Source organism: Notolepis coatsorum (assembly GCF_963971535.1).
Source record: "Notolepis coatsorum genome assembly, chromosome: 14".
In the NCBI taxonomy this organism is placed as follows: Eukaryota; Metazoa; Chordata; class Actinopteri; order Aulopiformes; family Paralepididae; genus Notolepis; species Notolepis coatsorum.
The window spans coordinates 106,088,845-106,112,760 of NC_140178.1; the positions used below are offsets into that span (position 1 = coordinate 106,088,845).

Consider the following 23,916-nt stretch of genomic DNA (forward strand, 5'->3'; position numbering starts at 1 on the left):
GAGGGGGCCTTGTAGTGTCCATCCTAGGCGGGTCTCGACTGCTGCTGGACAGCCTCTGGGCCCGATGTGGACCCGGTCCGTTGGGACGATGAGGTGTGCGTGGTCGGATCCTATGAGCAGGGTCGGGGTGGCGCCGTCGATGAGCGGTATAGGTAGTTGACGTAGGTGCACGTATTTTTCCATCAGCTTGGGGATGGGGTAGGTGTACTGTGACAGGCCTATGTCTTGGCTGGTGAAGGCGTTAGTAATCCTATACTGCTTCTCGGGCTGCCCGACTGCTGCGATCGTGAAGGAGACATTTTCACCCTTTATGGTCTTCAGGTCTCTTCTTATAGTACGGATTGTCATTGTTTCTTCGCTCCCCCGCAGACCCAGCCGGGCTGCGGCGGATGCGAGGAGGAGAGTCTTTTCTGACCCATCGTCCAGGACGGCGTAAGTGTCCATGACCTTGTCCTCGTAGCTTAATATCACTCGGACCACTTTCAAGAGCACTCGGGAGCTCCCGCTGCTGGCGGGGTCGATATACATGACGTTCACTCTCGAGCTACTTGGGGGTGCGAGTTTCTTCTTGTTGCTGTCATGCAAGACATTCAAGTGGGCGCCGTCACACTTGCTGCATTTCTTCTTTAAACGGCACTCGGCTGCCATATGGCTGCGCGCGCAGCGGAAGCAGCGGCGGTTGGCTTTGATCCACTGACTCACCTCGTCAGCGGTCATCTTCTTGAAAGTGTCACATTGAGACAGCCAATGTTCTTTCTCACAGTACTGGCATACAATCTTCCACTTCTCTTTCGTCGAGGGGGTGTTGTGGTTCTTGTGCTGCGGTACTGATTCGGCTTGGTGCATAACGGTCACCGACCGGCGGTTATCATTAGATCTCCGAGGTCCATCTCTTGGGCTTGGTCCACTCCACACGAACGTATCCAGTCGTAGGCTGCTGACTTCTCTCGCGAGGAAGTCGGCTAGGTCTAGGAGGGATGGCTCGGGACTGTCGGGATCACGGTGGTCTCTCTGCCGCCGAAAGCGCTCTTGGCGGGCTGGAGGGAGCTTCTCTAGTATTCGTTCTACATTAGAGTTAGCATATAGTTCATGTCTCCCTTTTTCCTTTTGGGACCCCAGCATCCCTACCAGGGATTGTACCTTGATAGAGAGGTCATCCAATGCTCTATTGTCTTTGGCTGGGGGGAGACGGTCAATATTTCTTATTTCTTGTATCACGTAGTCCCATATGCGTCCATAACGCTTGTCGAGGGCCACTAGAGCCGCGGAGTATGGGGTGCTTGAGTTGGAATATGCCAGCGCTATATTATGCGCTCTGGGCACCTTGAGATGCTTGAGGAGGATGGCATATTTGTACGACTCATCAGGGACGTCGGACATCATAGTCTCTAAGCACATCCGTAATTCCGTGTACTGTGCTCTGTCCTCGTGCGTAAAGTCTGGGAACGTCGGTGTGCCAAGGTACGATGCCATGGATGGCTGGCACATTGGTGAGCGTTTGGGAAGAGGCCTCCTGGGCGAGTCTCCCCGTACGTGTTGTCGTGGGCTGGTACTTGGTGGGTACCAGAGGCCGGGTACCCAGGTGCTGTTCCTCGGTGCTGACTGTGCGTCAAACTCACCCGTGAGTTGAGTCGGGGGTTTGTAGCGCAGTGACTCGGGGGTGAAGTCTGGGCTGTACTGGGCCTCCTGGTCCTGAGTACGTTGCTGCTGGTGGGCTTGACCTTCCTCCTCTTCCTCTTCCTCTTCTAGGTCTTCTAGGTCTTGAAGTCTTCTATTCAGTCTCTCGGCGGCGTAGGCCGGTTCTTCCCGGTTGCTGGGTCTCGTATGGACCGGTCGGGGAGGGGGTTCGGAGACGTAGATAGGATCCTTCTGTTGGCCAGGTTCCGGGTCACTTGGTCGGGTAGGGGAAGGTGCCCTAGACCCTTGTCGTGATGATGTCCTGGAGCTCCGTGCGGAGAGAGGGGGTGTCGCCCTGGCAATCAATTGTTCTATTATCTGCGTTTGCAGCCGGTCGCGCTCTGCTTCGCGCTGGGCGTGGGCTGCGTCGCGCTCTGCTTCGCGCTGGGCATGGGCTGCATCGCGCTGTGCATTGGCGGTGGCGCGCTGTGCATCAGCGCGGTCTCTTTCAATGTTCTCTTCCGTCTGGAGGCGTCTGGTCTCCAGTCGTATGCGGTCGTCTTCACTCCTTTGTTGCGCCTGGAAGCGCTCTCGCTGGGTTGCAGAGTGTTCGCGTTCACTAAGGGCTTGCGCTTGGAGTTGCGCGTGAAGGCGCTCTCGTTGGTCTGCAGATTGTTCGCGCTCGCTCGTCTGTTGAGCCTGAAGGCGTTCTCTTTCCATGGTAGAGTGTTCGCGCTCACTTAGTTGTTGCGCCCGGAGGCGCTCTTGTTCCATGGAAGAATGTTCGCGCTCACTAAGCGTCTGTGCTTGGAGTCGATCGCGTTCAGTGGAGGCTGCCAGGGTGGCGATGAATGCCTGCGCCAGCATCTGGTCCGCTTCGCTGGGGGATGACACTGACGGAGGTGATCGGCTTCTGACAGTGCTCGTTGGAGATCTGTTCTCTTGGCGCGCCCCGAGGTCCATCTCCTGGGCGCGCTTCTCTTCTGGTCGTGTGTCGGGTTCTGTCCCTGGAGCGCTTTCTTTATCCTGGAGCTCTCCGGGGATTATACCGTTGACGTTGTCTGGGGGTATAGTCATGTCATGTCCCCCCTGGTCCCCCCCGTGAGCTTGGTCAGTTTCGTTAGAACCCACTAGGGTCTCTACTGGCAGGGTCGCCTGGTCGGTAGGATTTGACATGCTTTGACTATCCGCTTTATCCGCATTTAACGTCTGTTTAAAGCTAGGTATTAGACTGACAGCGTATTCCTCCAGATAGGGAGGTGGCTGACGTCTGCGCTGCGGGCGTTCTAGCTTGGGAGAGCCGCTTGGGGAGTGTTCACCGCTGGCCATGGTTAATATCAATATTATATTAGATATTACACTGATACCCTCCGGCTCGAAGGACCAATTGTAACTGAGGGGTACAATTCCCTGACTGTATTGAGAGTATGGTATATTAAACCACTACTTAGTTATGTACTTTAATTACTGGCCATACAGTACATGAATATATATGGTGAACACCCACACAAGAACACAGCATTGACACATAAAGTTCTATTTGGAGGGTATTTATTATTATCAGAGCAAGCAACGTTAGGTTACAGATTGAGAATTATACTCGCGCTTGTAAGGCGAAGAACACACGTAAAGTAAGTCAAGAGCGTAAGTCAATGAGAATAGTAAGATGGGTCTAAACTGACGCCACCTGTGGCATAGCAATTACATAAGGCACACTAGTACCAGCTGGAGACACTGGGGGGTTCCCTCCGGGTGTAAGGCCAGCAGGGTAGAGGAATGTTCGGGTGCAAAGTCTGGGTCAACGCGGAATAACGAGGCTCCAGATACAGGAGCCAGTGCAGTACTCCCTTGATCCGTAGACAAAGCAACAGCTATAATCCAGTATGCTCGACAGCATGGATGAAAGCTAGCCAGCCTCTTCCTAGAGGCGGGCTCGAGTGATGCTCCTCACGGGGGGTAGATCCCACACGATAGTGGGGTAGACGGTTCTCTGCTCCAGCAGTCACGGTACCAAAGCAATATAATCCAACCAGAAAGGGTTCTGCAGTCGCCGGTGTAGGCTCTCCGGTGTACATATCCAACGGTTCTCGTCTAGGACTCCTCGGGTGGGGGCACGAGTTTAGGCCGCCCAGCCTGGACAAGTGCACTAGCTATATACACGACGAACCGGTGGTAATGCTGGTCACTGAAGAACGGTAGCCGCACGATACACTATAAATGATAGACTATTACTTCACATTAGAATAAGTCGAACTCAACGGTACTGCGTTAAACTCTGACACTTTAGCAATCTATTCGCACGCGGTTCTCAAGGCTCTATTCAGAGGCAAAGTTGCCCACTTCACGGCACGTTGTCTCGTGGTGAAGGCTTTACTAGTAATGAACGAATTGCTGCTGTTTCCACCTGCGCCGTATTTATACGTAAGGTGAATTATCTAGTGCCAACCTCAGTTCTGTCTCGTATTACTGCGCAGACTTGGACATGTTGAGACATGCCTTGGCGTTGCCTTTGAACTTGCCGTTGGGGGTATGGTCGTTGGCGCCTAGGGGTCGCTGTCCAATAGGAGAGCGAATATTATGGTCTGGTTTGTACCCAGGTAAAGGGATATTCCGTGTATATATACAAAGAATATACAAGGGATATCAAACGATATACAAATATTATACAAGGGATCTCAAGCAATAAATATATATATTCGGTTTAATCTGACCCTTTGTAACAGTTAGTTAGGGTTAGATCTTTTATTTTATTTATTTTATTTGTTCAGATAATGGTTGAAGAAGTGCGTTTTTAGTCGACGGCGAAAGATTGGACGGGTTTCGGCTGTCCTAACTGGGGTGGGTAGTTCATTCCACCATTGTGGGGCAAGGACTGAGAATAGGCGGCTTCTCCTTGATGACCCTCCCGGAGCTCGGATAGGAGTAGGTCTGAGACGTCCAGAAGATGCAGAGCGTAGGGGTCTTGAGGGTGTGTAGTTAGAGACCATTGACCGGAGGTAGGCGGGAGCGGTTCCCTTTGCCGCACGGTATGCTAGGTCGAGGGCCTTGAAGCGGATTCGTGCAGCAATGGGGAGCCAGTGCAGGTCCCTAAAGGCCCTCCCATAGTCGAGCAGACTGTACACAGAGCAGACGCCGTGGAGGTCCACTGGACTCTTTGAGCCTTCATAGTCGAGCGGACCTCCGCGGACCAATTTCCTACATGTCACGCGCCAGTTTACACAATTGTCCCCACGCTGTTCAACTTCTGTCATGTCGTCGTCATCCGATGTCAAAATAAAGAGTATGTTATCTCCGTTTCCAATATTTCGATAATAAAACGGGCAGTTTTACGCACTTGAATAACGGGTATATAGGCAGCGAGATGCAATGTACCGTATAGGCTTGAGCTGGACAGCGCTGGTGCTGAAATGACAAACACGCATTGCATGAAATAAAAGCACCAGTTTTATTTCAAAATATTGGAAACGGAGATAACATTCTATGTTATCTCCGTTTCCAATATTTCGAAATAAAACTGGCAATTTTACACACTTCATTTAGAAAAGCCATTCAAACATCTCTCTTGGCACGGGGCGAGTGGTCAGAGTAAAATGCAGATCGGCGTCACATTAAATGCAGTTCGATGTCAACCAAAACGCAGAGCAGCGTTTTGTGTGACACCAAGTCAGCGGCGCGGATGTCCGCGTGTCAGAACATAGTAGCTTCGCACCTGTGGGTCTGCTGTCCGCTGAGATCAAAGCTCAAAGAGCCGCGCGGACCTCCGCGGAGTCTGCTCTGTGTACAGTCTGCTGGACTATGGGAGCGCCTTAAGAAGTGGGGTGACATGGGCCGACTTCGGTAGGTTTGAGATCAGGCGGGCCGCTGCGTTCTGAATGAGTTGAAGAGGCTTGGTGGCAGTGGCCGGGAGGCCAGCGAGCAGTGCGTTGCAGTAGTCGAGGCGGGAGATGACTGTTGATTGGACGAGGAGTTGGGTGGCTTCTTTTGTCAGGAAGGGGCGGATCCTTCTGACGTTGCTCAGGAGGAATCGGCAGGTTCTGGTTGTCGCTGCGATGTGAGCAGAGAAGTTCAACTGGTCGTCGAGGACAACACCAAGGTTCTTGGCGGTCGGGGACGCGGTCACAGCTGAATTCTCGACTGTGATGGAAAGGTCTGTCAGGGGGGAGGATTTGGCCGGCAGGTGGAGCAATTCTGTTTTGCTTAGGTTCAGTTTGAGGTGGTTGGTCGTCATCCAGGCGGAGATGTCGGACAGACAGGCCGAGATCCGCTCAGAGACGTGGATATCTGAGGGAGGGAAGGAGAGGAAGAGTTGAGTATCATCGGCATAACAATGATACGAGAAGGCATGAGACGTGATAATGTTACCCAGTGATTTTACCAGGGGTTACTAGAATCACTAGAATACGTTCAGTGATGCAGGTGAATGTGTTCGGGGTGACGCAGGTGAATGTGTTGTTAGACGGTTAACCATCTGTAGTGTGCTAGTAAAGGGTTAACATTCTGTAGTGTGCTAGTGAAAGGGTTAACCTTTTGTCACGTGGCAGTGAAAGGGTTAACGTTGCGGTGGTGCTGTTTGGATGTGTCCAGTGATGCAGGAGCGCCTGGGTCAGCAGCAGAGAGCCATGGCGGAGGAGAGGGTCCGTCTCAAGGAGGTCATCGCCAGGATGGACACGGAGCGGACTGAGCAGCAGAGACAACTGGAGAAGGTCAGCCTCTGATGATACCATGTTCAGAGAGTGGCTAATAACAGCTACACGCTGCCATGTTGGAAGAATGGCGACAACGCAAAGAGTATGTCTTGATTTCTGTGCAGTCAATGGAGAGAGGCTCAAATTATTCCGGAAAGATTGGGTAAAGCTGTGTTATCGTTCTACTCTAACTTGTTAAAATATGCTGTTAAGATACCAATGAAGTTCAGGTTTTGTTTTATTTGTCACATAAGTTATGTACGTTACAGTGAAATGATTGGTTCTACATGAGCCTCCTGAAATTGTGCTTCATACAGTAAAAAGTAAAAGATTAAAGACCAAACACTATACAAAATATACAGTATACAAAACTAGACAATTCCGCAGGGGAAATTGTGAATGTGTGGGTGATGCCTGTGCACCGCCGGCCAACGGGAGAGGGTCTTCCAGCCGAGTACGACGACCTCTCTACGACAAACAATTCAAAAGATACAAAAGGGGCGGGACTTAAGCACAGGGAGCGGGGCAAACATGGACCAATGAAAGGGGATCTCCCTACTGAGTACAATGGTGCAACCCGCAAGTCTCTACGGTTCAAAAGATACAAAAATAAAGTGTAAGAGGCTCATTCATGTGCCTGTCCCTTTAAGTGAAAGTTTTAGTTTTTTTTATGTACATGCACATTGCACACTTGCAAGCCTTAATTGATTCAAATCCTAACTGACACAAATCCATCCTCCCATGCATTTCAATGAAGCGACGCTTCTGTCACTCTCACAATAATTAAAGCAAAACGATAAGAGATGAAGCTTAGATTTTTGAATATGATTACTTCAGGGAGTTCATAAAGGGTTATGTGCGATAATGTGTAATTCCATCGACAATTGTGGCCCGTGGTTTGATTGATTGAATTTATTTGACAATCAAAATTACATACAATACCGGTACACACATGTACAGCCATCGCATATAATCTAAAATCGTCGAGGATTAAAACACAATAAAACCTTACGGTTTATTTCCATTGTGGTCCTCACAATGGACAAAGGACAAGATGACTAGTATCCACCATGCACAAATAAGACATATAAATACAATACAAAAATAAATGCAATAACACAAACAAAACACAGTCTACAGAACACCCCCATATATCATCATCCTACGTGACTAAGCCATTTCTTCATATCTTTTTAAAAAATTCTTTCTGAGACAATCATTTTTATGGACACTGGCCGTTTGTTCCACTCATAGGCTGCAGAGTACCGAAAGGTATTTTCCCCCATTGAGCTACTGAAAATGCACAGTGTGATATCAGTTAAACTGCCCCTCGTTGCATAGGAGTGGGTGTCCCTAAAGCACATAAAATAATTTGAGAGATATGAGGGGACCCTATTATACATTATTTTATGGGTAAGGCCCAACTTGATTTGAATAACCCGTTTTTCCACTGGGAGCCAGTTAAGTTGTTTATATATGGCTACATCCAGGTGAGTGCGGGTAGGAAGCTTTAACACTACTCTAATCAATTTGTTTTGGGCAGTCTGAAATACATTTTTTATTTTCTGGGGCGCACTACTGTACCAGAAGGAGGCAGCGTAGTCAAAATGACTCTGTATCAGGGCACCTGACAACATCCTAAGTGTTTTTCTATCCAACATCTCAGACTTACGTGCTAGGAATTTGATCCTTTGGCTTATCCTAGCCAGGGCTTTCAAGGCCATAGCCTCCCCTGTGAGACATTCGTCCAAGGTGCATCCGAAATATATTACCGAATCATTACATTACATTTACATTTAGTCATTTAGCTGACGCTTTTATCCAAAGCGACTTACAAGTTCTGTACGACAAGCCATCAGGAAGGGCACAACTCTATCAGCTGAGTAACAATGTTCGTCAAAGTGTTGAGTGCTACAGTGTAGGTTAGTTTATTAGGACAAGTGCATGACAGTATGGTTAGTTAGGGTTAGATTTTTTTTTTTTTTTTTTTATTCAGATAATGGTTGAAGAAGTGAGTCTTTAGTCGACGGCGAAAGATTGGACGTGTTTCGGCTGTCCTAACTGGGGTGGGTAGTTCATTCCACCATTGTGGGGCAAGGACTGAGAATAGGCGACTTCTCTTTGATGACCCTCCCGGAGCTTGGATAGGAGTAGGTCTGAGGCGGCCAGAAGAAGCAGAGCGTAGGGGTCTTGAGGGTGTGTAGTTAGAGACCATTGACCGGAGGTAGGCGGGAGCAGTTCCCTTTGCCGCACGGTATGCTAGGTCGAGGGCCTTGAAGCGGATTCGTGCAGCAATGGGGAGCCAGTGCAGGTCCCTAAGAAGTGGGGTGACATGGGCCGACTTCGGTAGGTTTGAGATCAGGCGGGCCGCTGCGTTCTGTATGAGTTGAAGAGGCTTAGTGGCAGTGGCCGGGAGGCCAGCGAGCAGTGCGTTGCAGTAGTCGAGGCGGGAGATGACTTTTGATTGGACGAGGAGTTGGGTGGATTCTTTTGTCAGGAAGGGGCGGATCCTTCTGACGTTGCTCAGGAGGAATCGGCAGGTTCTGGTTGTCGCTGCGATGTGAGCAGAGAAGTTCAACTGGTCGTCGAGGACAACACCAAGGTTCTTGGCGGTCGGGGACGCGGTCACAGCTGAATTCTCGACTGTGATGGAAAGGTCGGTCAGGGGGGAGGATTTGGCCGGCAGGTGGAGCAATTCTGTTTTGCTTAGGTTCAGTTTGAGGTGGTTGGTCGTCATCCAGGCGGAGATGTCGGACAGACAGGCCGAGATCCGCTCAGAGACGTGGATATCTGAGGGAGGGAAGGAGAGGAAGAGTTGAGTATCGTCGGCATAACAGTGGTAGGAGAAGCCATGAGACATGATAATGTTACCCAGTGATTTAGTGTAGAGGGAGAAGAGAAGGGGTCCTCAAACCGAGCCCTGGGGGACACCCGTCCGCAGGGGGCGGGTGGCCGACAGGTTCCCTCTCCATGACACTTGGTAGGAGCGGTCATTGAGGTATGATGACAACCATGTCAGCGCAGAGCCAGCCACTCCCATTCCTGCGAGGGCCGCGAGGAGGATCTGGTGGTTGACTGTGTCGAAGGCTGCAGATAGATCTAGGAGAATCAGGACAGAGGAGAGGCCTTTCGCTTTTGCTAAGTGAAGTGCCTCTGTGACCGCAATGAGGGCTGTCTCTGTGGAGTGACCAGTTCTGAAGCCTGACTGATTAGGGTCTAGGAGGTCATTCTGTAAGAGATAAGCAGTAAGTTGGTTGGATACAGCACGTTCAAGTGTTTTAGAAAGGAAGGAGAGAAGAGAGACAGGACGGTAGTTTCCTATGACGGTAGGGTTCAGGGATGGTTTTTTTATGAGGGGCGTGACTCTGGCTTGTTTTAGGGAGGTGGGGACCACCCCCGAGTTGAGTGAGGAGTTGATGGTTGCAGTTAGGAATGGGAGGATGTCTGGTGCAATGACCGACTCTCCTGCCTGGATCTTCAGCCCTGGGGACCTTCGCAGCTTTACTTTGGATCCAAAAAGTATGGCCTCAGTTTTACCAAGGTGGAGAGACAGCTTATTGTCGGCCAGCCATGTTGGTGATCGGAAGACAAGCGAAGGAACGGTGAAATCACAGATTTCAGCTAGAGTGGAGAGTCCATTCGTGTGTATGTGGAGCGTGACTGTCAAAGAAATGGCCATAAGTTGAGATGGAAATGTCCAATTCCATTTATTTTTATTTTATGAGCGAGGGCACAGCCGTGGCATCATTTGTGTGTTATTTTGTATAACTGTGTTAAAATTTACAAAAGGTGATTGTAAAACAAAAAAAATGCAGCTTCTATACATTCCGTTATTCATTATAGTTTTGAACATTCCGCTATTCATTCCTATGGACGAAAATTGCCAGTTTAGAGTTGATTTTCACCCAAACCCTGTGGTGAATCTTTCCAAAGAGTAATAGCAACTTGAGTTGGACCAAGCTGGTCGTTTTGGTGCCTTACACTTGTGTGAGGTGCGAAAGCTCTGGGAGGAGTAGTCGGACAAAAATTGGCGGAATAATAATAATATAGATTTTAAAAGTGTGTGTGACTGGCTTTGCCAGGTCACCCACACTAACTAAAATGTACAAAATGCGGCAGTGAAGAGAAGTAGTGAAAATATTTTTGTTATAAATAGATGAATAAATAGATAAAATATGGTGTAGTAAGTGTTTAAAGTGAATGTTAAAGGTGAATGTGTAAAGTTAATTAGATATATTTCTCTTTCGGTGTTAAGTGTTTTAGTGCATGTAGCAACTGTCGTCTGTTCACACTCAGGTTTACTTTCAATTGACGCCTCTCAAACCCCGCCCTCTTTTCCTGATCCTCCAAAAACAAGCGCCGCGAGGAAAGCAACCGTTGCGATTGGAGGATCAAGAAAAGAGGGCTGGTTTGAGAGGTGTCAATCGCATGCAAAGGATACAGCTGCTATTGATTCTCTGTGAACTTGCAGTGCATGTTTACAGTGGAAGTGGTACAGCACATTTACACACACACACACACACACACACACACACACACACACACACACACACACACACACACACATGCACTTTCTTGTATTATGAATATGACCATTCTCTGTCTCAGGAGCGCTGGAGGGTGACAGCAGAGCAGGCCAAGGCAGAGTCGACCCAGAGAGGCCTAGAGGAGGAGAGACGCTCCCTGACCACGCACATCACCATGGAGAGAGAGGAGCTGGAGAGAGCCAAGGTAAGGACCACGGAGAGAGAGGAGCTGGAGAGAGAGGAGCTGGAGAGAGCCAAGGTAAGGACCATGGAGAGAGAGGAGCTGGAGAGAGAGGAGCTGGAGAGAGGGGAGCTGGAGAGAGCCAAGGTAAGGACCATGGAGAGAGAGGAGCTGGAGAGAGGGGAGCTGGAGAGAGCCAAGGTAAGGACCATGGAGAGAGAGGAGCTGGAGAGAGAGGAGCTGGAGAGAGAGGAGCTGGAGAGAGCCAAGGTAAGGACCATGGAGAGAGAGGAGCTGGAGAGAGGGGAGCTGGAGAGAGCCAAGGTAAGGACCATGGAGAGAGAGGAGCTGGAGAGAGAGGAGCTGGAGAGAGGGGAGCTGGAGAGAGCCAAGGTAAGGACCATGGAGAGAGAGGAGCTGGAGAGAGGGGAGCTGGAGAGAGCCAAGGTAAGGACCATGGAGAGAGAGGAGCTGGAGAGAGGGGAGCTGGAGAGAGCCAAGGTAAGGACCATGGAGAGAGAGGAGCTGGAGAGAGCCAAGGTAAGGACCATGGAGAGAGAGGAGCTGGAGAGAGCCAAGGTAAGGACCATGGAGAGAGAGGAGCTGGAGAGAGCCAAGGTAAGGACCATGGAGAGAGAGGAGCTGGAGAGAGCCAAGGTAAGGACCATGGAGAGAGAGGAGCTGGAGAGAGAGGAGCTGGAGAGAGCCAAGGTAAGGACCACGCACATCACCATGTTCACCACCTCTTCTCTCGTCTTCTCTTCTCTCCTCTCCCCTCTTCTCTCCTCTCCTCTCTCATCTCCTCTCCTCTCTCCTCTCTCCTCTTCTCTCCCCATCTCTTCTCTCCTCTCCTCCTCTCTTCTCCGCTCCTCTTCTCCCTTCTCTCCTCTCATCTCTTCTCCTCTCCTCTCTCCTCCCTTCTCTCCTCTCTCCTCCCTCCTCTCCCTTCTCTCCTCTCCTCTTCTCTCCTCTCTCCTTCTCTCCTCTCTCCTCCCTCCTCTCCCTTCTCTCCTCTCCTCCTCCACGTTGTCTCTCCCTCTCCATCAGAGTGCCTTGCTGGAGGAGCAGCAGTCTGTGATGCAGCGCTGTGCGGAGGAGCGGAGGAAGCTGGCGACCGAGTGGAGCCAGTTCCACACCCAGGAGCAGCAGAGGCAGAGGGGGGTGGAGCGCGAGGCCAGCCGGGCCGTGGAGAGAGACGCCCAGAGAGAGGGCTCCATCATCAGCATGGCCCAGGTAGGAGCAGGACAGACTGGTTAACCGTCTGTTGTGTGGTAGTGGAAGGGTTAATCTTCTGTAGTGTGGTAGTGAGAGGGTTAACCTTCTGTAGTGTGGTAGTGAAAGGATTAACCTTCTGTAGTGTGGTAGTGAACGGGTTAACATTCTGTAGTGTGGTAGTGAAAGGGTTAACCTTCTGTAGTGTGGTAGTGAAAGGGTTAACCTTCTGTAGTGTGGTAGTGAAAGAGTTAACCTTCTGTAGTGTGGTAGTGAAATGGTTAACCTACTGTAGTGTGAAAGTGAAAGGGTTAACCTTCTGTAGTGTGGTAGTGAAAGGGTTAACCTTCTGTAGTGTGGTAGTGAAATGGTTAACCTATTGTAGTGTGAAAGGGTTAACCTTCTGTAGTGTGGTAGTGAAAGGTTAGCCTTCTGTAGTGTGGTAGTGAACGGGTTAACATTCTGTAGTGTGGTAGTGAAAGGGTTAACATTCTGTAGTGTGGTAGTGAAAGGGTTAACATTCTGTAGTGTGGTAGTGAAAGGGTTAACCTTCTGTGGTGTGGTAGTGAAAGGATTAACATTATGTAGTGTGGTAGTGAAAGGGTTACCCTTCTGTAGTGTGGTAGTGAAAGGGTTAACCTTCTGTATTGTGAAAGGGTTAACATTATGTAGTGTGGTAGTGAAAGGGTTAACCTTCTGTAGTGTGGTAGTGAAAGGTTAACCGTCTGTAGTGAAAGGGTTAACCTTCTGTAGTGTGGTAGTGAAATGGTTAACATTATGTAGTGTGGTAGTGAAAGGTTAACCTTCTGTAGTGTGGTAGTGAAAGAGTTAACCTTACATGTAGTGTGGTAGTGAAAGGGTTAACCCTTTGTAGTGTGGTAGTGAAAGGGTTAACCTTCTGTAGTGTGGTAGTGAAACGTTAACCTTCTGTAGTGTGGTAGTGAAATGGTTAACCTACTCTAGTGTGAAAGTGAAAGGGTTAACCTTCTGTAGTGTGGTAGTGAAAGGGGTAACCTTATGCAGTGTGGTAGTGAAAGGGTTAACCTGATGTAGTGTGGTAGTGAATGGTTAACCTTCTGTAGTGTGGTAGTGAACGTGTTAACCTTCTGTAGTGTGGTAGTGAAAGGTTAACCTTCTGTAGTGTGGTAGTGAAAGGTTAACCTTCTGTAGTGTGGTAGTGAAAGGTTAACCTTGTGTAGTGTGGTAGTGAAAGGGTTAACCTTCTGTAGTGTGGTAGTGAAAAGGTGAACCTTCTGTAGTGTGGTAGTGAAATGTTAACCTTCTATAGTGTGGTAGTGAAAGGTTAACCGTATGTAGTGTGGTAGTGAAAGGGTTAACCTTATGTAGTGTTGTAGTGAAAGGGTGAACCTTCTGTAGTGTGGTAGTGAAAGGGTTAACCTTCTGTAGTGTGGTAGTGAAAGGGTTAACCTTCTGTGGTGTGGTAGTGAAAGGTTAACCTTCTGTAGTGTGGTAGTGAAAGGGTTAACCTTATGTAGTGTGGTAGTGAAAGGGTTAACATTCTGTAGTGTGGTAGTGAAAGTGAAAGGGTTAACCTTCTGTAGTGTGGTAGTGAAATGGTTAACCTTCTGTAGTGTGGTAGTGAAAGGGTTCACATTCTGTAGTGTGGTAGTGAAAGTGAAAGGGTTAACCTTCTGTAGTGTGGTAGTGAAATGGTTAACCTTCTGTAGTGTGGTAGTGAAAGGGTTCATATTCTGTAGTGTGGTAGATAAAGGGTTTGTAGTGTGGTAGTGAAAGGTTAACCTTCTGTAGTGTGGTAGTGAAAGGGTTAACCTGTAGTGAAAGTGAAAGGGTTAACCTTCTGTAGTGTGGTAGTGAAAGTGAAAGGGTTAACCTTCTGTAGTGTGATAGTGAAAGGGTTAACCTTCGGTAGTGTGGTAGTGAAAGGGTTAACCTTATGTAGTGTGGTAGTGAAAGGCTTAACCTTATGTAGTGTGGTAGTGAAAGGTTAACCTTCTGTAGTGTGGTAGTGAACGGGTTAACCTTCTGTAGTGTGGTAGTGAACGGGTTAACCTTCTGTAGTGTGGTAGTGAAAGGGTTAAACACGTTCCTCGTCATTAGACCTCACACTGAATGTCGTCTCTCTCTCTCTCTCTCTCTCTCTCTCGCGCCCCCGGCTCCTCTCTCTCTCTCACCAGGAGCACGCAGACCTGAAGCTCCGCGGCGGGGAGCTGAAGCAGAAGGAGGAGGGGCTGTCGCGGGAGAGGGAGGCTCTGGAGAGACAGAGGGAGGAGCTGGACCGAGAGAAGGAGAGGCTGAGCGGCGCGGCCCTGAGGCTGAAGACACAAGCACAGGAGGTGGAGGCGTTCAGCAAGGTAGATCACACCGGGTTCGCACTTCGCACAAGGTCCTTGAAGCGCTTAAAGTGCTTGACTTTTGACCAAAAAAAGTCAAGGCCTGGAATTCCTTGAGAACAGCCAATTTTTTTAACAAGGTGCTTAAAAAGTCCTTGAAATTCAAATCAACCATTAGCATTGAAAGTTTTTGTTCATCCATGATCAAATTGTTCTGAATCAAGAAATAGATTTTTTTTAATCTAAAGTGTAACTAATTGTCGGAAATTGGTTTTTAAGCCATAAATATTGGATCAGATTTTCTTTCAATTAAAAAAACAGCATTTCAAGGTGAATTGTACCATTTTAAATGCCCTTTTAAAATGAAAAATAGTGCTTGGGAAGGTACTCCTGATATTCCACTGGTTCTCGTGTATTATTGCTTAATTGTTGGTTTAGTCCTATTGTTAGAACTAAATAAATGCGTGGAGAAAAGGCTTAGTGAGGCAGCCTCAGCGCACAAGCACACACACACACACACATACTGTATACGGTACGTGCAAAATGAATCGTTCCAGCAAAGTAGGATTCTATTATTCGAATGACTTGTTTTATTAGGTATTATAGTAGTAAGTCCTACTGTAGAACATGACATATTGGCATGACATCTCATTTACTAATGTCAATACTGAACCACTGCGCGATTGGCTCTTGACAATGAGGACCACTGATGGTAACCTGCTAAATGATGAACATTTGATTAAATAAAGATGTTGGTGACATAGAGGCTCAGAAGGTGAAGCTACTGTTTTATATCTATGGGCAGTTTCATAGTCCATTAGTCAATTGACCTCTCAAGCCTCGCCCCTTAGTACCTGCCTTTATTTGTCAAAATATGTGAAAACACCCCGCCTTTATTTGGGACAGGTGTCTGTTTGGGACTTTTATTTGAAGTTTTAAGATAAGATAAGATAAGATGATCCTTTATTGATCCCCTTGGGGAAATCCGGGTGTCAAATCAGCATGGGGGGGGGGATACAGGGTGGGGGATGCATAGCTTCACAGTCCTATATACACTATAGGTACACTTAAAGTATAGATACAAATACAATATAATGTAAAGATAAAGTACAAACACAAGATAGTCCAGTGATGAGAGTCCAGTGATATTAGTCTCTATTGCAAAATACCTATCAGTACGGTGATGTGAGTCTCTAGTTCTCAGGTCCCGAGTTGTGACAGTGATAGTTCTGGCAGCAGGTCCGGCCGCCCGAGTCCTTTGTTGATGGCTGCCGGTGTAAAGGACCGGCCCAGGCGGTTTACGGTATCTCCAAATGGGTAGTAGTACTTGGGGATGCGACAGGGGCGCGTCACCATGACTACAAGCAAAGCACCTTCTTGACCCCTGTCCTGTTGTTCGTAGCTGGCCACGGACAAATATGAGGAGGGAGAGCGCGCCCTGCAGGAGTCCAGACGCGTGGAGAGCGATCACCAGGCCCGGCTGAAGAGCGTCCACTCCCAGACGGAGAGACTGCGGCAGCAGGAGCGGCAGCTCCACCAGGTGGGTGTCGTGGGGGTCGCAGCGCTGGGTGGGATACCCATATGTATTGGTATAGACTGGAATTCTAGTAAGTAAGTTAGTCAAACGTTATTTGTATAGCGCCCTTCTCCGCACAGAGTGCTTCACAGCATTTTTTAAACATCAGTAGAAAATACAAGAAATAATTGAGGCTGTCAAAGTTAACGCGGTATTAACGCGTTACCGCCCGATTCTATTAACGCCACTATTTTTTTTAACTCACGATTAACTTTTAAGAAAAAATAATTTATTTGTCTTTTTTTTACTTTTTTTTTTTTTTATTTTTTACTAGACTTCACTCAGGTGTATTATTGATGCTCTCATTGATACTATGTTAGTTTCTGAAGTTTGTGTGTGTGTGTGTGCGTGTGCGTGTGTGTGTGTGTGTGTGTGTGTGTGTGTGTGTGTGTGTGAGATATAGAGAGGGGGGGTGAGAGAGATGAGGAAGGGGCAAGAGAGAAAGAGAGCTGGGAGAGTGTGTGTGAGGGAGAGAGGGGGGGGTGATTAATCAGCCCTTGTGTGGGTGAATGTAACAAGTTCCTAACGTTTTCTTTCCCCTATTATTTCATGCACACTATATTCATTGTTTTAAATTATTATTTTCTTTTAAGTTATTTTGTGCATCACTCTGTTTTGAATTTGATGCAAATTTGCAATGCATGAGGGTCATCCTTTTGTGTTAAATGGCTGCATAAAGGCAAGCAAGCATTTGTTGACTCGCATAAGAGTATTAAAACTCTGAACTTGAAAAAGATCTGTTTAAGGTAGAGAAAAAAATATATATATGCGATTAATTTGCGATTAATCGCGAGTTAACTATGGACAATCGTGCGATTAATCGTGATTAAATATTTTAATCGGTTGACAGCACTAGAAATAATACATGTGAAGAGAAAAAATACATAAAAGATGAGCTAAAACTAAAACAAAAACAAGAACAAAACAGACATGAACAGAGAGAAAACGGCTATGAGTGTTTAAAAGGCCTGCCTGTAGAAGTGGATTTTTAGCTGCCTTTTAAAGATGAGCTCTGAGGGAGATGTTTCCAGGGCTGACGGGAGGGCGTTCCAGAGCCTTGGGGCTGCAGTCACCGCAAAGGCTCGGCCCCCTTTTGTCTCGAGTCTGGTCCTGGGCACCAGACTCAGACTGTTGCCTTAGCAAACATTGCAACAGGAAGTTGGGGCCGTTTTATTGTTTATTACCAAGGACGCCGAAATGAAAAATATAGATATTTAATATTAATGAACACATAATACCTAAAAATAAAAGTGCATTTTCCTGAGGTCACTTGCTTACTTGGTCATTTTGTTTATCTATTCAGTTTGTGCACTTCTGTTCATTCTCTGGTGCCTCAATGAATACAAGGAGGGCTGTTTAAAAGGTGGGTAAGGAGGCATCATTTATGGATAATTGGCTAATTATAGACCATTTTCTTAGATTGAAATGACATATCTTAGGATTCAATTAATTATTCACTCACAACAGTTTGTAAGATTAGCAATTCTAGGCTAAACTGGTCCGGACTATTGGAGAACGGTTACACACAAACATCTCTCACCTCGCATCCACTGGTCTAGTGCTAAGAGAGAGTAGGTGTGTGAAATTAATAAAAAATAATGATGAATTTGCAAGCATTATTAATTCAAGGTTTCAATGAATTATTCCCCCCCACAAGAGTTTGTAAGATGATCAATTATAGGTTAAACTGGTCCTGGACTTGGATATGTCGAGTTACATTTAAATAAATATTTAAAATTATGATCTTTATACACAGGCAGAGGAGGTAGGCTTCCTGCATCATGCCCTCTCTACCTAGACACTGCCCCTCTCTCTACCTAGACACCGCCCCTCTCTACATAGACACTGCCCCTCTCTCTACATAAACACCGCCCCTCTCTACCTAGACACCGCCCCTCTCTCTACCTAGACACCGCCCCTCTCTACCTAGACACCGCCCATCTCTACCTAGACACCGCCCCTCTCTACCTAGACACCGCCCCTCTCTACCTAGACACCGCCCCTCTCTCTATCTAGACACCGCCCCTCTCTCTACCTAGACACTGCCCCTCTCTACCTAGACACTGCCCCTCTCTCTACCTAGACACTGCCCCTCTCTACCTAGACACCGCCCCTCTCTCTACCTAGACACCGCCCATCTCTACCTAGACACCGCCCCTCTCTACCTAGACACCGCCCCTCTCTCTACATAGACACCGCCCCTCTCTCTACCTAGACACTGCCCCTCTCTCTACCTAGACACCGCCCCTCTCTCTACCTAGACACTGCCCCTCTCTACCTAGACACTGCCCCTCTCTCTACCTAGACACCGCCCCTGTCTCTACCTAGACACCGCCCCTCTCTCTACCTAGACACCGCCCCTCTCTCTACCTAGACACTGCCCATCTCTACCTAGACACCGCCCCTCTCTCTACCTAGACACCGCCCCTCTCTCTACCTAGACACCGCCCCTCTCTCTACCTAGACACCGCCCCTCTCTCTACCTAGACACCGCCCCTCTCTCTACCTAGACACCGCCCCTCTCTACCTAGACACCGCCCCTCTCTCTACCTAGACACCGCCCCTCTCTCTACCTAGACACCGCCCCTCTCTCTACCTAGACACCGCCCCTCTCTCTACCTAGACACCGCCCCTCTCTCTACCTAGACACCGCCCCTCTCTCTACCTAGACACCGCCCCTCTCTCTACCTAGACACCGCCCCTCTCTACCTAGACACCGCCCCTCTCTCTACCTAGACACTGCCCCTCTCTACCTAGACACTGCCCCTCTCTCTACCTAGACACCGCCCCTCTCTCTACCTAGACACCGCCCCTCTCTCTACCTAGACACCGCCCCTCTCTACCTAGACACCGCCCCTCTCTCTACCTAGACACTGCCCCTCTCTCTACCTAGACACTGCCCCTCTCTCTACCTAGACACTGCCCCTCTCTCTACCTAGACACCGCCCCTCTCTCTACCTAGACACTGCCCCTCTCTCTACCTAGACACCGCCCCTCTCTCTACCTAGACACTGCCCCCCTCTCTACCTGGGCCCCGCCCATCTCTACCTAGACACCGCCCATCTCTCTACCTAGACACCGCCCCTCTCTACCTAGACACCGCCCCTCTCTACCTAGACACCGCCCCTCTCTACCTAGACACTGCCCCTCTCTCTACATAGACACCGCCCCTCTCTACCTAGACACTGCCCCTCTCTCTACCTAGACACCGCCCCTCTCTACCTAGACACCGCCCCTCTCTACCTAGACACCGCCCCTCTCTACCTAGACACCGCCCCTCTCTACCTAGACACCGCCCCTCTCTACCTAGACACCGCCCCTCTCTCTACCTAGACACCGCCCCTCTCTCTACCTAGACACTGCCCCTCTCTCTACCTAGACACCGCCCCTCTCTCTACCTAGACACCGCCCCTCTCTACCTAGACACCGCCCCTCTCTACCTAGACACCGCCCCTCTCTACCTAGACACCGCCCCTCTCTCTACCTAGACACCGCCCCTCTCTCTACCTGGGCCCCGCCCATCTCTCTACCTAGACACCGCCCCTCTCTCTACCTAGACACCGCCCCTCTCTCTACATAGACACCGCCCCTCTCTCTACCTAGACACCGCCCCTCTCTCTACCTAGACACCGCCCCTCTCTCTACCTAGACACCGCCCCTCTCTCTACATAGACACCGCCCCTCTCTCTACCTAGACACCGCCCCTCTCTCTACCTAGACACCGCCCCGCTCTCTACCTAGACACCGCCCCTCTCTCTACCTAGACACCGCCCCTCTCTCTACCTAGACACTGCCCCTCTCTCTACCTAGACACCGCCCATCTCTCTACCTAGACACCGCCCCTCTCTACCTAGACACTGCCCCTCTCTCTACCTAGACACCGCCCCTCTCTCTACCTAGACACTGCCCCTCTCTACCTAGACACCGCCCCTCTCTCGACCTAGACACCGCCCCTCTCTCTACATAGACACCGCCCCTCTCTCTACCTAGACACCGCCCCTCTCTCTACCTAGACACTGCCCCTCTCTCTACCTAGACACCGCCCCTCTCTCTACCTAGACACCGCCCCTCTCTCTACCTAGACACTGCCCCTCTCTCTACCTAGACACCGCCCCTCTCTACCTAGACACCGCCCCTCTCTCTACCTAGACACTGCCCCTCTCTACCTAGACACCGCCCCTCTCTCTACCTAGACACCGCCCCTCTCTACCTAGACACCGCCCCTCTCTACCTAGACACCGCCCCTCTCTCTACCTAGACACCGCCCCTCTCTACCTAGACACCGCCCCTCTCTACCTAGACACCGCCCCTCTCTCTACCTAGACACCGCCCCTCTCTCTACCTAGACACCGCCCCTCTCTCTACATAGACACCGCCCCTCTCTCTACCTAGACACCGCCCCTCTCTCTACCTAGACACCGCCCCTCTCTCTACATAGACACCGCCCCTCTCTCTACCTAGACACCGCCCCTCTCTCTACCTAGACACTGCCCCTCTCTCTACCTAGACACCGCCCCTCTCTCTACCTAGACACCGCCCCTCTCTCTACCTAGACACTGCCCCTCTCTCTACCTAGACACCGCCCCTCTCTACCTAGACACCGCCCCTCTCTCTACCTAGACACTGCCCCTCTCTACCTAGACACCGCCCCTCTCTCTACCTAGACACCGCCCCTCTCTACCTAGACACCGCCCCTCTCTACCTAGACACCGCCCCTCTCTCTACCTAGACACCGCCCCTCTCTACCTAGACACCGCCCCTCTCTACCTAGACACCGCCCCTCTCTCTACCTAGACACCGCCCCTCTCTCTACCTAGACACCGCCCCTCTCTCTACATAGACACCGCCCCTCTCTCTACCTAGACACCGCCCCTCTCTCTACCTAGACACCGCCCCTCTCTACATAGACACCGCCCATCTCTCTACCTAGACACCGCCCCTCTCTCTACCTAGACACCGCCCCTCTCTCTACATAGACACCGCCCCGCTCTCTACCTAGACACCGCCCCTCTCTCTACCTAGACACCGCCCCTCTCTACATAGACACCGCCCCTCTCTCTACCTAGACACCGCCCCTCTCTCTACCTAGACACCGCCCCTCTCTACATAGACACCGCCCCTCTCTCTACCTAGACACCGCCCCTCTCTCTACCTAGACACCGCCCCTCTCTCTACATAGACACCGCCCCTCTCTCTACCTAGACACCGCCCCTCTCTACCTAGACACCGCCCCTCTCTCTACCTAGACACCGCCCCTCTCTACATAGACACCGCCCATCTCTCTACCTAGACACCGCCCCTCTCTCTACCTAGACACCGCCCCTCTCTCTACATAGACACCGCCCCTCTCTCTACCTAGACACCGCCCCTCTCTCTACCTAGACACCGCCCCTCTCTACCTAGACACTGCCCCTCTCTCTACCTAGACACCGCCCCTCTCTACATAGACACTGCCCCTCTCTCTACATAAACACCGCCCCTCTCTACCTAGACACCGCCCCTCTCTCTACCTAGACACCGCCCCTCTCTACCTAGACACCGCCCATCTCTACCTAGACACCGCCCCTCTCTACCTAGACACCGCCCCTCTCTACCTAGACACTGCCCCTCTCTCTACCTAGACACTGCCCCTCTCTACCTAGACACCGCCCCTCTCTCTACCTAGACACCGCCCATCTCTACCTAGACACCGCCCCTCTCTACCTAGACACCGCCCCTCTCTCTACATAGACACCGCCCCTCTCTCTACCTAGACACTGCCCCTCTCTCTACCTAGACACCGCCCCTCTCTCTACCTAGACACTGCCCCTCTCTACCTAGACACTGCCCCTCTCTCTACCTAGACACCGCCCCTCTCTCTACCTAGACACCGCCCCTCTCTCTACCTAGACACCGCCCCTCTCTCTACCTAGACACTGCCCATCTCTACCTAGACACCGCCCCTCTCTCTACCTAGACACCGCCCCTCTCTCTACCTAGACACCGCCCCTCTCTCTACCTAGACACCGCCCCTCTCTCTACCTAGACACCGCCCCTCTCTCTACCTAGACACCGCCCCTCTCTCTACCTAGACACCGCCCCTCTCTACCTAGACACCGCCCCTCTCTCTACCTAGACACCGCCCCTCTCTCTACCTAGACACCGCCCCTCTCTCTACCTAGACACCGCCCCTCTCTACCTAGACACCGCCCCTCTCTCTACCTAGACACCGCCCCTCTCTCTACCTAGACACCGCCCCTCTCTCTACCTAGACACCGCCCCTCTCTCTACCTAGACACCGCCCCTCTCTCTACCTAGACACCGCCCCTCTCTCTACCTAGACACCGCCCCTCTCTACCTAGACACCGCCCCTCTCTCTACCTAGACACTGCCCCTCTCTACCTAGACACTGCCCCTCTCTCTACCTAGACACCGCCCCTCTCTCTACCTAGACACCGCCCCTCTCTCTACCTAGACACCGCCCCTCTCTACCTAGACACCGCCCCTCTCTCTACCTAGACACTGCCCCTCTCTCTACCTAGACACTGCCCCTCTCTCTACCTAGACACTGCCCCTCTCTCTACCTAGACACCGCCCCTCTCTCTACCTAGACACTGCCCCTCTCTCTACCTAGACACCGCCCCTCTCTCTACCTAGACACTGCCCCCCTCTCTACCTGGGCCCCGCCCATCTCTACCTAGACACCGCCCATCTCTCTACCTAGACACCGCCCCTCTCTACCTAGACACCGCCCCTCTCTACCTAGACACCGCCCCTCTCTACCTAGACACTGCCCCTCTCTCTACATAGACACCGCCCCTCTCTACCTAGACACTGCCCCTCTCTCTACCTAGACACCGCCCCTCTCTACCTAGACACCGCCCCTCTCTACCTAGACACCGCCCCTCTCTACCTAGACACCGCCCCTCTCTACCTAGACACCGCCCCTCTCTACCTAGACACCGCCCCTCTCTCTACCTAGACACCGCCCCTCTCTCTACCTAGACACTGCCCCTCTCTCTACCTAGACACCGCCCCTCTCTCTACCTAGACACCGCCCCTCTCTACCTAGACACCGCCCCTCTCTACCTAGACACCGCCCCTCTCTACCTAGACACCGCCCCTCTCTCTACCTAGACACCGCCCCTCTCTCTACCTGGGCCCCGCCCATCTCTCTACCTAGACACCGCCCCTCTCTCTACCTAGACACCGCCCCTCTCTCTACATAGACACCGCCCCTCTCTCTACCTAGACACCGCCCCTCTCTCTACCTAGACACCGCCCCTCTCTCTACCTAGACACCGCCCCGCTCTCTACCTAGACACCGCCCCTCTCTCTACCTAGACACCGCCCCTCTCTCTACCTAGACACTGCCCCTCTCTCTACCTAGACACCGCCCATCTCTCTACCTAGACACCGCCCCTCTCTACCTAGACACTGCCCCTCTCTCTACCTAGACACCGCCCCTCTCTCTACCTAGACACTGCCCCTCTCTACCTAGACACCGCCCCTCTCTCGACCTAGACACCGCCCCTCTCTCTACATAGACACCGCCCCTCTCTCTACCTAGACACCGCCCCTCTCTCTACCTAGACACTGCCCCTCTCTCTACCTAGACACCGCCCCTCTCTCTACCTAGACACCGCCCCTCTCTCTACCTAGACACTGCCCCTCTCTCTACCTAGACACCGCCCCTCTCTACCTAGACACCGCCCCTCTCTCTACCTAGACACTGCCCCTCTCTACCTAGACACCGCCCCTCTCTCTACCTAGACACCGCCCCTCTCTACCTAGACACCGCCCCTCTCTACCTAGACACCGCCCCTCT

The 23,916-nt window shown here is 50.7% G+C and overlaps 1 protein-coding gene across 1 annotated transcript in view; it reads left to right on the forward strand.

Annotated features, from left to right (window-relative positions):
* Positions 1-23,916, forward strand: part of fbf1 (Fas binding factor 1) — a gene marked incomplete at its 5' end in the record, with an annotated part of 114,308 nt that overhangs the window by 51,944 nt on the left and 38,448 nt on the right. Inside the window, 5 exons of the mRNA XM_084329262.1 lie at positions 6,202-6,320; positions 10,911-11,033; positions 12,057-12,242; positions 14,378-14,554; positions 15,936-16,073. Of these exons, the coding sequence (XP_084185388.1) occupies positions 6,202-6,320; positions 10,911-11,033; positions 12,057-12,242; positions 14,378-14,554; positions 15,936-16,073 (743 nt within the window). The remainder of the gene's footprint in view (positions 1-6,201; positions 6,321-10,910; positions 11,034-12,056; positions 12,243-14,377; positions 14,555-15,935; positions 16,074-23,916) is intronic.